General features: G+C 38.9%; 3 protein-coding genes across 3 annotated transcripts in view; 1 reads left to right on the top strand and 2 right to left on the bottom strand.

Annotated features, from left to right (window-relative positions):
- cyp2u1 (cytochrome P450, family 2, subfamily U, polypeptide 1) overlaps positions 1-1921 on the bottom strand; it is a 3932-nt gene extending 2011 nt beyond the window's left edge. Inside the window, exons 1-2 of the mRNA XM_005726863.1 lie at positions 1383-1921; positions 24-694 (exon numbers count right to left, since the gene is read on the bottom strand). Of these exons, the coding sequence (XP_005726920.1) occupies positions 24-694; positions 1383-1779 (1068 nt within the window). The 5' untranslated portion in view covers positions 1780-1921. The remainder of the gene's footprint in view (positions 1-23; positions 695-1382) is intronic.
- A 692-nt stretch (positions 1922-2613) lies between these two features.
- Positions 2614-15091, bottom strand: sgms2a (sphingomyelin synthase 2a). Its single transcript, XM_005726861.1, has 6 exons — positions 14854-15091; positions 8392-8895; positions 7627-7744; positions 5739-5892; positions 4575-4741; positions 2614-3331 (listed from the first exon to the last, which is right to left on the bottom strand). Exons 2-6 carry the CDS (start codon positions 8838-8840, stop codon positions 3146-3148), a joined length of 1074 nt encoding a protein of 357 aa, XP_005726918.1. The 5' UTR covers positions 8841-8895; positions 14854-15091; the 3' UTR covers positions 2614-3145.
- Positions 15092-15461: 370 nt separating this feature from the next.
- The window catches only part of papss1 (3'-phosphoadenosine 5'-phosphosulfate synthase 1), a 20576-nt gene continuing 19149 nt past the window's right edge, over positions 15462-16888 (top strand). Inside the window, exon 1 of the mRNA XM_005726860.1 lies at positions 15462-15748. Coding sequence (XP_005726917.1) covers positions 15689-15748 — 60 coding nt within the window. The 5' untranslated portion in view covers positions 15462-15688. The remainder of the gene's footprint in view (positions 15749-16888) is intronic.

Genomic DNA, 16888 nt, shown 5'->3' with positions numbered 1-16888 from the left:
CACTTTGCAAAGGATGGACTTTACTGATTGCTGCCATTTTTACCTTGGATATCAGGGTATATGACCATATAAAGCAGAGTCCACAAAACCGAATTGGTGGTGGTGTCAGTGCCAGCAATGAAGAGGTCTCCTATGATATAAAAGAGATAATCCTCTGTGAAGCTGCTGTCCTCCTCTCTAGCATCTTGCTGGGCCAGCATCTCCATCAAGTACATGTCTGTGAGATCCCTTGGATTGTCGGCATCTAGTGTTGCGTGGTGCTTTGTAATAATCCTCTTAAGAAACACGGTGATGTCTCTTTCCACCTGACGCAACTCTCTGAAAACTCCAAAAGGCAACCAGTAGAGCAGCGGGAAAACGTTGATGAGGACTGCCGGGCTGTTCATGCAGATCTCCAGTCCTCGCGCCATCAGGTCCAGCATGGTGCGGAACTCGCGATCCTCGTGGTGGAAGCGCTGACCCAGGATCAGTGTGCAGATGACGTTTGACACAGCGTTGCCAATAAGTGGACTCGGGTCCACACCAGCGCCACCACACTCCTCATTCAGGCGCAGCAGCTCTGTTTTGATTGTAGCAAGGCCTTCCTTAATGCAAGGCTCTAGACTTAGCTTCCCCAGACCAAAGCTGCGGAGTGTGGTGTGGCAGAACTTGCGCTGCTTTCGCCATACTGACCCGTAAGGTGCAAAGACGATCCCTGAAGTTCAGTTATACCAGGAAAAAAAGGACAGCTTATGTCAGCGTGTATGTCATTGTTATTTTGGCTACTTAACTAGACTCTTAAAATTGTAGAATACCTAAAAACTTACATCTCGTAAGTTATGGAGGAGACTATCAAATCTACTGTTTAGACTGACCCTCAATCCCGCTTGGAGAATTTAATGTGGTAAATAGAGCCTGTTTAAGTTACAGGCTTATCAAGTTCAAATGTGCATTCATGCATATTAATTGTAGATTTGCAGTAAATGCAATATACTTCCAGTGAATCCTAAAGGTTAAAGAGAAACTTCAATTTGAAGACAACTGATCAGCTATATTCTATCATTTTATGAATAAAGCAACTAGCACTCAATCTCACAGTGTGTAATTACTTTTTGTTAGGCATAATGTAATAACACTGAGGGGGAGAGATTACAGTTGTGCTCAGAAGTTTACATACACATATGAATGTGACAGTGAGGCTTTCCAACACTGTACCAGCTGTCAAGAAAAACAAACAAAAAACAAAAACTTTTATTACACTAACCAAAGGCAGTGAAACCTCTCTATTCTAACGCTTATCCGATTACTAGATTTTTTTATGGGTTATTATTACACGGTTATAGCCTTATTCAACCGATAACCTACAATAACAGTTGCTTAATTTAATACAAGAACTTGCTTACCTTTGCGTTTAGTCAGGATAGTGACGGTAGGGATGTCTGGCCTGTCGGAGAACACCTCCGGATGGTTTGAGAGGGCATCCCTGACCGCTTCATAGCCATTGAGCACCACGATAAGTTGACTCCCTACAAAAAGGCTGTATATGTTACCATAAACTTTAGCCAATTCTGCCAGACCGTCAGTGGGGTTTATGATCCGTTTCCTGAGGATACCAGAGGGTACGAGAAAGCCGCCGAAGTTTCCGACCACTGGCCATGGCTTCGGACCTGGCGGAATGTTTTTATATCTTAAATTCCGCTGTTTTTGATAAAGAGCAACCAGCGCCAAAGCGATTATTATTAAAGCCGCAACGTTTGCGTTTAACAGCAAGGAGTCGTTCAGGCCTGAGAGCGAAATCATGACGTCAGCATTCAAATTAACTCAAAGCTGTTAGTTGATAATACATGTCCAGGACTGAGCACTCGGACACCACGAAGCTGCTATTTATTTGTTTTACAGACAGACGCTCACGCTCTTCCTGTGTTGTTGTGGCAGACCAAGAACAACGTGGTACCGCTACTAGCTTCCTATTGGCTGACAGTGCTTCCTCCTATTTTGATTGGCGGCCAGCAGTCATTGGCCTTTAGAGCCATTAATTCTGTCTTCCAGGTTTGGCAGTGGCACAATTCTCGGTTTTATCCATTTTGAGGCTTTATTTTTTATTTTAATTTACTTAAAAAAAAAAAAAGAAAAAAAATACTTTTTCACTTTTTTGGCAAGTAAATCAAATGTATACAAAGAGCTGCGCTGTCAACACTTATATACAAGGCATCTAGAAAGTACAGTAGCTCCAGATAGTCTCATATTTCAGCCATATGCCATAGTGAGTTCAATTCATTTTCCACCTCAAGATTCTACACACACTACCTCATCATGAAAAGTAAAAAAAGTAATTCTTGTAATTCAAATTTATTTTTAAAAAAAAATGTAAAAAATAAAAACACAACATGTACTTAAGTATTCACAGCCTTTGTCTGACAGTAAAATTTTTATTTCTTTTTAATTTTTCATCAGTCAGAAAGTTGAATTTCAAATTTTTCATGTTTGAAAAAACAAGAGAGTTTTTGTATTTAATGTGGATTTGATTTAATTACCATGTGCCCAGAGGAAGTATTTTCTGTTAACCTGGAGTTTTTAAACAATCTCCTCTGATGAAGTGTTCAGTGAAATAAAAGCAACACTCTTATGCTTTGGTAAGGGTACATTTTAATACAAAGTTACAATGATAAGACTACAGCTGGGATACACAGTCAATGCTACTTAAATTAATACAAAATTAATAATAATAGAGAGAAAAACCCCCAAATATACCTAGACTGATAATGGCAGCTTTGGTACACCTATAGACATTTAACAAACTAAGGCACCTTGTGACTTGAGCACATTAATATCACAATGAGAGAAACCCTGACAAAATGTACATATACCAAATGAAATACTGCAACAAAACTGCAAGTAGGCATCATAAAAACTGTCCATTTATCAAAAGAAATTGACCAGGAGCAAAATCAACTTTATCATTTACGGAAAAAAAAAAACAACTTACAGGACTTGAACTTATAAATAAATCACAGTGACAACAAACAGAGATGGTATGATTATCTTCTTAGACATACTCGTATCTACACATTTGGTATCAATGTTTCTGCCCAGTAGGCAAGACTTTGATGAATGAATACCACCTCGGTGGATTATCGAGCAACACTGCTGCCATATCCGGGTCATATTACTCCTCTCGTGTGCTCTGTACCATGGAGTACTTCTTACAGGGATTCTTCAGGCAGGAAGGAGGCCAGGCTATGGGCCAACTGTATGAACACGGCACTGCGGTCTGGACGTTCCTCTCCAAGAAGTTAAAGAGTGGGTTCCACCAGGTGTTGGTGAGGTAGTTATTGGGTGAGCACTTCAGGGTCTGAAGAGAAGACCGAAAAAAAGTTCACATTAGTGTAATATCATTATGTCACCCAAATGTCTGTGACAGAAGATTGTCTGATGTCTATGAAGCCCATTTCCGCCACAAAAAAAAAGGATCCATAACTCGAAATTTCGAGTTACTTTCTTGAAATGTTGAGTTATTTTCTCAACATTTCGACTTCTTAACTCGAAATTTCAGGTTATTAACTCAAAATTTTGAGAAAAGTAACTTGAAATTTCCAGTTAGCGCTGCCAATCAGTAATCTACGTGGATGACGTCATTTGTTACCCAGAAGCTGAAGCCCTCAGGTACAAATGCTACGGCTAAGGTAAGTATTACATCCAGCCATGAATGAACAGATTGCTGAGTATTTTCAGCGTGGCTTCAAAAATGATGAAACCCTGTGTTATTAGCCGAATCACATGGCGTTACTATCAGCAAACGTACTCGCGAAAGCACCAGTTTGTTGCGATCCGGGTTTGAGTCCGTGTTACTCTGGCACCATATGCTTCCGGGTAACAAGAAAGTGACCTCATTCACGTAGATTACTGATTGGCAGAGCTTACTCGAAATTTCAAGAAAATAACTTGAAATTTCAAGAAAATAACTTGAAATTTCAAGAAAATAACTCGAAATATCGAGTTATGGATACTTGTTTTTGGGTTTTTTTTAGTGGCGGAAACAGGCTTCCATAGATGTCTTTAAGATTGTTGGGGGTTGAGTGTGAGTTCGAACGAGAAATATTAGAATAAACTTCGAAACAAGAAATCAGCAGATAGATTTTTTTTTCCAAGTCTCTACTATTGTTGAAGAATTATAAAATTTATATTAGAATATATATTAGAATATATATTAGAATATATATATATATATATATATATAATGAATGAAGGACCTGAAGGGAGAAAGCATAATGCTTGAGCCAAACAACAACAATAAATTGTGGTCAGTGTGCCAAGCATATTAATCAATTCCATCAACAGTGCTTAAAATTTGTCCATTAGAGGGTGTAATGTATCATTGTAATGGTGCAATGACATAGAATTACACCCAGATGCTTTTGGCACAGTTTAAAAATACTTGAGGAATTGTAAGCATATATAATAATATATATCATTTCCTATAAACAAAAGCAGTAATAACTAATAGCTCCCCACTGCCCCCACACAACAAAGTGGACCCAGTGCCATTAGGAAAACAGTCCTCCATGCTTGAGGAGTCCTGTGTCTTTTGATCAAACCTGTAAGTTAGCCATGGTGTGGTACCACCAGAACAGACGGGAGGTGATAAAATATGCCACGACCACATCCACACTGTAGTGCTCATGAGCCACCAAGATGCACACCACGCCCACAGCACTCAGGAGCCAGCAAACGAGATGGTACCACCAAAAGGACCGCGGCGAGTCTTCGGGGGAAGCAGGAAAGACAAGATTGCTGTCAGTATTTATTTGTAAAATGTTGTTTTTTCAATTTACTGAAGTCTTATCAAAGATAATGTAGGAAAACATTAGAGAGCCAAGGGTGATGGATAGTATTCGGTTAAAAAGATCTCTCGTATTCCGTGAATTTAAAGCAATTAACTTGGGAGAAGCTTTTGTTTTCCTCCCACCAAAGAACATCTTTGCTTCACTTTGCAAGGCTGAATTAACATCATCACACCACAAAGATACAGCATGTTGCATATTTTGCTTACAGTAGAATGAAATAACGGGCCTTTATACCGGAATCACCATATTATCATACACATCCAGAGCCTGAAGAGAGATTACTATTCAGAATAATATACTGAGATGGATGACATGGTAGCTTTTTGTTCATTAGGAAGCAAATTGCAATGGACAAATGCCAAGATACCACTGTTTACATCTAGTATACTGTTGCACCTCCTCACTAATGTCTTTGAATGTAATGATGTTGATCTGCTCTTGCAAAGTGCTGAAAAGTATGGTTGCAGTTTTTTCTTGTGACTTTAATCTCAGAACAGCTTCTTCATTGTCCTGCTAAAATTCTGACTTTATTTATTTTGCTTCCATAAGTAAAATCTTAGTAACAGTAAAAACTAAGTCACATGCTACACATTTGACTCCCCCCCCCCCCCTCTTTTTTTTGGCCAAACACATTTTTATCAACTTTTAGTTACCAATACAGTACATATCCAGAAATACACGGCTTTAAAATAAAACATATACTGATTGTTTTTGTGGTCAAACTTTTTAATAAAACACTAAAGCAAGCAACAAATCAGCAACTGTCAGTTATATGTAGCCTGTTAGCTCCTGCTAAGAAAGCGCTCTATTTCATAAAAGCTGAATGAGTCCAATGTAGTTCATGTATTATTCATAGAGAAATCCCATAAATTCTCCCACACACGGAAGCAAACAAGCATTACTTTGAGTACTTACACTCCTTAATGAACAAATAGGTGAGCGTGAGCATCACAGTGTGCCCACTGTAAAGAAAGTCTCCACACAGGAGATGGGAGTTTGTAATGGAAAGCCCTCCACCTGAAATCAGCCGCAGGACTCGTTGAATTTTCGCATGGGAGTCTCCGTGAAGCTGATGATGCAACGAGAGAGATAAACACAGGATCAGAGGTAATATTGAGACAGAGGAATTATTTTCACTACAGAATAAATGTGAAATGGAAAAATAAGCTAATCTTCACATTTGAGAACCTAGAAAAAGAGCGTTATTATTAGTATTAATATATGTTCACCATTCACTATGTTAGGTACACATGTTAAATTCCTCATTAACACCCATGTTTAATCTTCTAATCAAATAGAGGCAACCCAGTGCATTTAGACACGTATACATGATTAAGATAACCTGCTGAAGTTCAAACTGAGCATCAGAATAGGGAAGAAAGGTGATTAAATGATATGGTTGATAGGACCAAATGGCATGGTCTGAGTATTTTAGAAATTTCTGATCCACTGGAACTTTTCCACACAACTATCTATAGGATTTTTTTGAAAATGCCTTGTTGATGCCAGGGGTCAGAGAAGAATGACCAGACTGCTTCTAGCTAATAGCAACTTAAATAACCGCCTTCTACAACCAAAGACTGCAAATGAGCATCTCCGAATGCGCTACAACTTCATTGGCTACTGCACTAAAGACCATTGTTCTCGTAGTGCTGTAGATCATCCTGTTCGTAACAACAGGAAACTGAGACTACGGAAGATTGGAAAAATCTTGCCTGGTCTGTAAGTCTAAATTTCTCAGACAGTTAGTTCAGAATTTGGCGTTTAAACTGATCTCTTGAACGTGATAGTGAGTTCACTACACTCAACCATGCTCCACAGTCACCAGATCTCAATCCAGCAGAGTACCTTTGGGATGTGGTGGGACACAAGATTCACAAATCTGCAGCATCTGTGTGAGGTTATCTAGTCCATGTGGATGAAAAATTGTGAGAAATGTTTCCAGTTGAATATGTGCCTCGAAGAGCTAAGCCCGTTCTAAAGGCAAAACAGGGTCCAACCTGATCCTAGCTAGGTGTACCCAACAAAGTTAACAATGAGTGTATATTTTCTGATAGATAAAATATTGGATAAATTCTCCAAAAAAAGCTGAAAATGTAAATAGTTAAAAGTTGAAATGTAAAAAGTTGGTTTTTATATTATGTGATATATTTTTTACATTTTATGTGGAGTGAATAAATAGAAGTATATTTACGGTGGCCCCTAGAGACAAAGCACGTACAAACTCCAAAACACGTAAAAATTCCAAAACACGTAAAAACTCCGAAGCACGTAAAAACTCCGAAGCACGTAAAAACTCCGAAGCACGTAAAAACTCCAAAACACGTAAAAGCTCCAAAGCACGGATGCTAATCGCAGTGTTGAGCTTTTGTTACTTAATGGCTACACAAGCCAGGAAGTACCAACAACCACACCTAAATAAATGTAAATGTAAATTAGATTTTTCTGTTAGACCTGCTGCTCAAATTATGCAGGATGTTTCCCTTCCTAAAGACAGCTGACAGCTTTGACCCTCAATCCACAACATTCCCAATTCTTAGGAAAAGAACAACTACTAAATTGTCTAACCTGCAAACCTTTTTGCAGTATCCAACAAAACAACTGCCAGGAGCAGATGTTTTTGTTCAGACACTAATGCACCTCAGTATTGTTGATGTCTCAAGGCAATAAAAACCTAAAATGACTTCTTTTTTTTTATAGCTGCTTTTCCAGAGTGGCTGTGCAAGACAACTAGTCCCAGAGTGCATCAGAGTGCACAGGCGAGAAATGACGAGTAACACTCTGATGCTTGCATGCTTCTTACCTTCGGAGCGCAGGTCATGTGCATGCCAGGTACAGGCAAGGTGGTAATATACATAGTGACACAGCGGTACAAATACAGGGTGCCAATGAGGAAGAAGAACCGTCTACATGCTATTGACCTACAAGAAGAGAGTGTGACACAGAGGTATAAATGATGGCGTCTGCCTGATACATACAGTTTTTATAGTCACTGGTATTAATTGTGAAAAGGTAAACTTCTTTGATAAAAAATGAAAAATCTATCAAAGTATACAAAATGCTAATGACTGGAGGCAATTTAACTCCGTATGATCAATCAACGCATCAAATATGATAGCTCCTGTTCAGCCAATTGAACTGAGGTTAAGCCGTGACGGTAAAACTTGTGATTTTACTTGCACTGTCAATTTAATTATGTCTTAGTTCCCACAAGTAATTTCATGTAGAAGACTACATGATGTAAATTCATCATTTTTCAGCTGCATTAAAATGATTATAGCCTGGTACTTAGCCTGTACTCAGTTTTAAATCACAAAGACTGGTTTCTAAATGAACAGCCATACAAGAGGAAACTCCAGTGTTGAAACGGCTGGAAAATGATTTTGATTTGATCAGAAGGCTCAGTAATCTGATGAACTTCCTGAGTTCATCACACATGCAGACGCGCAGATCACTGACAAGTTTCAAGGGTTGGTTTCACATACAGTATACACAGCAATCGTGAACAAATTGAAAAGAGAAAACAAATAAAAGTAAACAACATACAGTTAATGCTGTTGGTTCTTACTTGTATCTAAAGAAGAACAGCTGTATCAACCAAATGGTCAGCAGCACCATCCCATTGATCTCTGTTACTGTAAATGCCCACTTGACTCTGTCAACATAGTCAAAGAACTTATCAGGGAGGGGCGGGCTGCTTTCTTTGGGTGGAACCCTCTCGTGGACCACTGTGATTACAACTGTTGTCAGGACCAAATTAAAACCAGCATAAAAGAAAGCGATTATTGTCTTCCACCACTCCATAGGCAGACGATTGACCTTGGACTCCGGCAGGGAGATCTTCACGTAATCATTATGCCTGCCTATGCCTTTCCGAAAGCTCCTCTTTGTATCCTCTCCACCCGCTGCATGGACGGGGCAAGTTTTACCGCTGTTGGGCACCGCGGCACCCTCCATTCCTGGGTTCGTATTATCAGCGGCTGAGTCTCTCGCATCCACGAGCTCCTGTGATGCCATGGGTGCCTGCACTGTCCATGCACAGACAATGTGGCTCTGGGCTGAGGCTTTATAGCTGTGATGAGAGAAAACAAAAGGATTACACTGACAAGCGGTTAGGTTCGGAAAGCGTGTGCAACTGTCATTTGCACAAGACAGAAAAGTACAAACAAGTAACGAGAGCTGGAAAACACTCGGGTTTACGTTTATTTTTGCTCTTCCTTATTTTAGGAGTAATCAATGAAGACATGAATGTTTTATTGACACAAAGTCTTGGATTCCACTGGATAAAACGTCCATTTTAATCTTGAAAAGCTATTTTGGAGTTTGTGACACAAAGCCAAATGTGGTTGTATGAGTTAATGCTGCGAGTTATACTTTCCATTTATTGGACATTCACCAGAAGCACTCAGGCAGTTTTCTGTTTGGACATTCAATCATCCTTTTTTTTTTAGTACTTCTAAAGTCTTTCCATTACACTGCTGTAGATTTTTTTTTTCTCAGCGAGCAACTGCTATGGTCATTCCAGTCAGTGTATGGTCAAACATTACCTTGTTGTTTGCAAAACTGGAGAAGAGTTAGTGAAGTGTTTGTTGTTGGGCTATTTTCACTTAATGACTGTGAGAGTACACTACAGCACTGATCATTTTCATCCTTTGACATCCAAAAGGTAACAGCTCCTTTAATGGACGTGGAGGTTATTGCTATCAGCCCTGAAATGCATCACAATAAAAGTCATCTGGGATACATACATGATGTTATGTTTACTTAGAAACCTATCAGTAGGATAAAACATGGGATAGAAATAGAGCGTGGCTGGATACAGGAGGCCTACCCAAAGTATCAGTTTCCTCGGATCAATTTTGAGGAAAACATTACTGCTGGAGAGAAAGCATTAGAGCAGAATGCCCTCTGACTAACCCACACAGGATTCAGTCTGTGTTATGTAACTGATGGAGGTCTGAAGAACACAAAGTCTAACAGGCTTTAATGGTTTATAATAAAGGGTTATAGTGGGATTTAACAGTTGGAGGTTGGGGGGACCCTAAATTCTGGTGTTGCTGTGCAGCACAAATAAGTCACATAAAATTCTGTATTATGAGCTCCAGTAGATTTGTGATCTTCATGGACAGGCTTTGGTCAGCTCACCTGCTACTGGTGATTCTAAGCTTTACTTCTCTTTGTGGATTTAGCCAACTGGATGCTGCTCTATAAAAGCAGATGTTACCTGACCTATCACAGCTGCTTTCCAGCCCTTAGCTGGTGTAAAGCTAGCATAAATGTGGAATTTGGCAAGTCCCAGTAAAGAACATCATTTTCTTACATTCAAAGGATTAAAGTGCTGCTAGAAGTAAGCTCTATTAAAACAAAGCATCCAAATTGAAAGTTTAAACACAGTTATTCACTTACAGCTAAATTTACTGTCATTTCAGTGGTTAACTGGAACATAAAACAGCATGTCTTGAAAAAACTTTCACCCTCTGGAAGTCACATTTTTCCACCATCTTTGGTTCTTAAAAAATGATCCCATATATTTCAGCTTGGAATTCTTTCAGTTCCGTCTTTTTCTCCCTCACAATATTTCGGCTGCTACCCAGGACCTAAGATAGCAGCGTCCACAAATACAAGAGTCCAGAGTCCATCACAGTTATGCAAACTACCGAGTTTAGTCTGTGGTCATTGTCCTGGATTAACATTAAATGTGTTTTTAATCATTTAACGGCATTTTTCACTTTTAAATAACCAAGTCACATTAGCGACACGCGATGTATGAATTCACCGTCTGATTGAAGCCAGAATGTCAAAGACACTGACTCATCTGGCTCACGATCTGTCACACTTCACATGATATTGTAATGTGTGAAGTACAGAAAGGAAGTTATAAGTTTCATTGTCTTTGGCTGGTTGTACTGCACAAACTAATGATGATTAAAAGTTGCTGAGAGGTCAAGGAGACGCGATCATCGCTCCTGCGGATGGGTAAACTATATTGAACTTTACATGTAAAGTTAATTATCCACAGTAGTACTATAATTTCCCCCAATCAGTCATTACCTCCCTTGTCCTCTCTTTCTTGCATTTATTTTCTAAGTAAAGTGAGCTCTACCTTTAGCCTTTAGCCTGTCTGGTAATATTCACTAAACACTGCACTAAAAATAACCTGCAACTTTATAATTTTTTGTTTTATTTATTTAATTTTATTTTTCTCCTTGTTACTATGTGGAGTGGTATATTCTGATTGTAAATTTGTTGTTTGGTTTGGGTTAGGACCGGAGAGAAATGTTAATATTAGTTTGTTCCCTGATTTTTGGTGCCCACTTGTAATATAAGTTGGATTGTAGATAGGGGGCAGGGTTTAATAAGAATATTTTCTTCTTCCTGCTCCTTTTCACACATGGTTGTAGTGCTTTGTTGATAGAAAGTGTGGTTGGTTTGTTTGATCTGTTGTACCAAGTGTGAAATAAATAAATAAATGAAAAATGAAAATGAAATGAAATGAAAATGTAGACTCTGGACAAGGTCAACACGACAAAGCAAACATTATAAGACCACCGTAATGTTAGTGACAAGGCTTTATGTATCTTTTGGTTTGGTATAATGCAAGACGTGATTCACTGTATCATTTAGAGGCAGTGTGGTTGAGCACAAACCCTAAGGAACTATTCATTCATTCTAGTTTAAAGCAGTCTCAGGTGTCAATAAACAACAATGTAAACACATATTAAATGCTGTTGTTATTGTTATTTGTTTGTTTGTTTGTTATAGAATGAAAGGGGGGCTGTTATCTGTGACACATGTTTTTATGTGGTTTTCTGTTTCCTAGACGATTGCACTATATACACTGCACACGGGTGTCAGCGGACCCGTTTTCCTGTCCCCTTCCCTCCCCAGTGTGCCAAGGACAGTATTTTCCCACTGGCCAGAGCACCAGAACACTCATGGGATGGGTGGTGATGGAAACCTGGCATCAAAAAACTATTCCACATGGTCACAAGCCATGATGGATAACTTGGCCGCCAGTACTCACCCAAGCTATTTCAAGACAAGTCACTCAGTTGCCTCAAAGGCTGTATTTTACTCCAGGGGAACCAGGCTTTCAACTCCATGTTGGGCCCGTCATAATGATATGCTTGCCTTGCTGTCCAATCATTTCTGTCTGGATCATGTAGCTAGCCTTCAATAAAGGAAAGCGGCGGCCCTGCCTTGTAGGAAGGGACGAGACCAGGGAGTTAACTTTATGTTATGAAGTTACTAAAACCAGCTAGGCTTCTCTGTGTTCAGAAGTAAAGCATTTCTGGAGTTTTAGCTTTACTGTTTCGGGACATAAACACAAAAATGTGTTAAAGAAGTATCTCATATAGTTGAGATTTTGTAATAATCTGTGTGTAGTAGTAATCTATGATAAAAAAGAAATGTCCAGATAGGCTTGCAATGATGGGAAAAAAAGCTAATCATTCACACGGGGGTATCTACAGCAAACTCTACATATTTTATTTGTTTTTATTTTTATACCAGTTTCCCTTATTGATGAAACTCCCAAGGTATTTGCTGATGTATAATGGAAACAAAAACAACAATAATGACACTGCAACAATAATTAATATTAATATAAGTTAGTACTGGTAGCTGGAATAGCAATAATTCATTGCTCTTTAAAAAGAGTAGAAATACTACAGACTCAGAGTAAAAATTCAATACTGGAAGTAAAAGAAATACTGCCTTCAACATCATGCCTAGATAAAACCAGATAAATATTATGAGCAAACTGAATTAATGTTTAAATACTCTTTAAGTATTTACTCACTCTCATATCTCAAGTCTTTGCTGTTTCAGATAAATGGTCCCAAATTGTTAATTATTAATATTTATCTGATTCTAAGTATTGATGCATTAATGGGTAACTGGGCTTCTTCAGCCTCAGAAGTACCTGTGCCCCCAAACAAACTCGCTTTGCAACGGTCAATATACAAATTCATAATGTGTGAAGTAACAAAATGTGTGACATAAACTCTTATTAGCTAAATTAATTTAACTAAAAATAATAAAGTAAAAATAACTGAGTTCTCTGTTGCTGAAATGTGTAACATCAAGTAAGAGAGAATAAGTAAAGTAAATGTCAAATGGGTTCAGATAGGGTAGATAGACACCCTCTCTACTTCTTAAACTAGCCTTAAAAAAGTCTTGACAAAGTTTATAGTTTAGTCTGGATCAGGTGACCCTGAACCATCCCTTAGTTGTGCTCTTACAGGGTAAGACTGCTGGGGGACTTCCAATGATGTGCTGAACATTTCTTCTCCTCTTTTTTCTCTCTTCCCCCTCAGCCTGTCACAGCAGATTGCTGCACCTCTCTGAGTTTGCTTCAGCTAAAAAGGAGTTCTTCCTCCCCACAATTGCTGACTGCTTACTCACAGGGGAATGTAGGGATTTTACTTTATAGTACAAAAAACTTTAAGATGACTGTTGTTGGGAAGTAAGAGAAACACAATCAAAATGAAGGGAAAATGAAAGTTTGTAAAAATGTAAGAAAGCCTCTTTAGAATAAACGACGTTATTGTAAACTATTAGTTATTAACAACATGTACATATCTATCTATCTACCTATATATATATATATATATATATATATGTGTGTGTGTGTGTGTGTGTGTGTGTGTGTGTGTGTGTGTGTGTGTGTGTGTGTGTGTGTAATGAGCTGGAGACAATGCACTTTGATCATATGCTGGCAGTAGTTTAATTAACTTTGCTATTTTTGTGTCTTCCTTTGTAACCAGTGAACATTACATGTGCGAATCATCAGAGACCCGACGCTACAGTATTTAATATTTACAATACTTCACTCATGTGCCATTTGTTTTTAAATTTTGCAATATGCGGAGCATAGCAATAACCTATATTGCGATTTATCACCTTTTGTCAACTGCAAATAACGTCCTTAAAGCTAAGCTTTGACAGTATTTACTTTATCCAATAAGATAAATATTGTGATACTATGCTGTATCTCTCTCCCTGACTCCTAGTAAACATGGTATCCCAATAATGTTAATCACAGAGCAAATGTTTGAAACATTTCTGTCCTGTAATAGATCTCACGACTACTAAACAGCACTAGTTTAACATCTCAGTTTGCTCACCGAGACACGTAAGTATTAATTTCTTACTAACAGAACAACTCATTGTTGTTTTACTTCTGGTATAACACATCCTATTCCACAGAGCACATGTAAAAATAGCCTCAGAGTACTTTTCTGGCTTGCCTGACCACATTTGGGGTGGATTCTGGCAGTAATGTCAGGTTTGGGACTGGGTGTCTCCCAAGCTTCCCATATATATAAGAGGGTGGCAGTCTGTCACATGTGATGTGTGCGGCACAGCTGGTTTTTGAAGTTTACTTTTGGAGTGTAGCACAGTGGCCCCACACACAGTTTGAAACACTAGGTTAAAACACAAGGCTACTGGGTGGGGCAACAGGTCATTACACGTCCTATAATTAAGCCTTGTCGTTTCAAGTCAAAGCTAATGCAACTTGGAACAGAGAAGTGAATTATTAAAAATAGAATTAAAGCAAGGCCAAGGGTGCAAGGAGGCCAAAACTACTTTGTATACTTCAAAAATAGGCCGCCTAATTTGCATTGTGTGGACTTGGGTTTTTCACTGCAGCCTATGTCACCTGATGTTTCATCGTCATATAAAAGCGGAGCCTTCCAGCTCATGCAAAACGATCTACGGAAAATAACTTTTTGCATTAATATATGGAAATAAATGAAACCTATATTATATACAACATCAGAGACAGTCCACGTACGTTTACTAGGAGTCATACCTACAGTACATTTCTAAAGCTGTAAACAAGAAAAAGGGGAAAAGTTAAATGTCATCACTAAAGCAATATTCATTTATTCCAACACCACATAGCTTGTTAACATCACAATTACTGTAGCCTTTTAAACACATCTAAGCCAGCATATAGGCTAACGATGAGAATGCGATCTCTCTGTATTTAGATTCACATGTTGCACAGTTCATAGCATCATACCTGCCTTGCTCGGGCCTCTTCCCGGAGTTGCAGTTCCTTAAATCCCCGTTGCTGTCTGCTCGCCGCTCCTCTCGGTCTGGTCTGTTACATTACGCCACAGAGCCGCTCGCTTTTGAGGGAGCGCTCCTCCCTGATGCTGCGCGTATTTCTCACACTGATTCAGCCTCAGTAAGCAGCTTCCTGCCCAGCATCCCCTTCAAATCACACCAGCAGTCCTGTAATCAGCGTACGCACCACCCTGTAGCTGATTGCAACTGCAAATAGCTGTTCTATTTTTATTAAGTTTACCTTTTTAATTACAAACCCCTCTTTTTTTTTCCAGTTGCCAGCGCTGTTATTTGTATAATTACACACATGACCAGGTTGGTAATAATAACCTACAGATTTTATTTTATTTTTTTAAACATAAATATTTGAAATGACTCCTCGAAAACATCTATTTACTTTTATTTATTTATTTTTACATTGTTTTTTTTAAATGTATTTTCACACTTGCAGGTTGCGGATCAGTTACGTCTCCGAGTCAGCTATTGCGCGAAAGGAGACGATGACGAAGCAGAACTGACACCAGGTCAGTTTTTCTGGAACCAACCAAAGACGGAGGAAACGCGTCACTTCTTCGATGGTGACGTGGCAGCTTGGAAAAATACCTCTTCCCGGTTGTTGTGCTAGATAGGCTGCTCAGCTCCGGTCTCCTCCATCCGCTAGACGCACCTGACCCACGAACAGATACCTCTACAAGTAAATAAACCGGGTTAGGTGTTGTATTTGCTTTTTTTTTGGGTTGTTTTTCTAAATAGGTACCGTTTGAATTAGCTGCTGACTGCTGCCAGGCATGGAGACTCTCGGCAACTCGAACAAGAAACAGAAGCTAACCAACACTGCTGAAAGCTGGGTGAGTTTTTTTTTCTCTCTCCCAAGATGTGTTAATTCAACGCACCGTTTCATTATATCCGTCCACATCCACAAACAAGTTGCTTCTTCTGAGCTAACTGCCTAACCAGGCTCAGTAAGCTAGTTAGCGACACTTTTGTCACACGTTAGTTGCAAGCTAAAGCTAGTCTTACGAGTAAAGCTTTGGGTAATAAAAGTAATCACGAATCAGCTGTTACCACCCCCGGTAATGAATGCAGGGGCTTTGACTGATTTGAGTTACAGCATTTCCAGGTGTGATAACATTACCTTGGTGGTACAGGCAGACTGTGCTGTGCTTCTTTGTGTAATTTCTCTGCTACATAACGCTGCAGCACAGTATTGTCATTCATCACCGTCTTCCACATTTGAACACACAATGTAATTTCAAAAAAACACAACAACCCGAAATTTTCTATTAAAGCTTCTGAATTGTTAAATAATTGCCTAAATAATCTGTCATCTGTAATCTGCAAATAATTTATAATCTGTCAAACATGTCTCAAACATGAATGCTATAAAGTTATTTTGAGCCAGAAAGAACAATCTTAACACCTTTCTTTCTAGCCAAAAGGGCAGCAGAAATTGCAACAAGTATAAAATGCCACAGTCGTGTAGAGATATTTGAAGTGGCTGAAAAGGACTGGATTGATTGACAACCCGGGAAATGAATTGCAGCATGAATATTTCATCTTTAAAAATGTCTGATGTATTCAAGATGAAATAAGAAGTTTTGAGAGGAAATGTGGACAAAATGAAGCGAGGTGGAGGTGTGTCGCAGGTTTATCTGGTTTGAATGTCACACACTGTTGCAGCGCTGTCACAGCATGGTACTAGCAGTGTGTATCCTGTAGCTGCAGCTTAACATGTGGCAACAATAATAATGGATAAACAAGAACAGTCACCCGATGAAGCCAACAGAACCACATCATCCACGAAAAGCAGAGATGAGATTCTGAGACCACACCGTTTTTAGTAAATTAGGAAAGTTTTTGCATTGATTAATAATGTAAATCATCCTTACCTACTGCTCTGCAGTTCAATTCAATTTTATTTATATAGCGCCAAATCACAACAAAAGTCGCCTCAAGGCGCTTCATAGATACAGAGAAAAACCCAACAA

This window comes from Pundamilia nyererei, unplaced genomic scaffold (genome assembly GCF_000239375.1).
Source record: "Pundamilia nyererei isolate P.nyererei 1_Seehausen unplaced genomic scaffold, PunNye1.0 scaffold00022, whole genome shotgun sequence".
NCBI lineage: Eukaryota > Metazoa > Chordata > Actinopteri > Cichliformes > Cichlidae > Pundamilia > Pundamilia nyererei.
This window is presented reverse-complemented; position numbering and strand designations above follow the sequence as displayed.

Coding starts and splice junctions, on each gene's coding strand:
- sgms2a (XM_005726861.1), bottom strand. CDS start 8,840: ATGGCATCACAGGAGCTCGTGGATGCGAGAGACTCAGCCGCTGATAAT. Junction 5,893..7,626: donor ACATGACCTGCGCTCCGAAG/GTAAGAAGCATG, acceptor TTGCATCATCAG/CTTCACGGAGACTCCCATGC. Junction 3,332..4,574: donor ACACCATGGCTAACTTACAG/GTTTGATCAAAA, acceptor TCTTCTCTTCAG/ACCCTGAAGTGCTCACCCAA.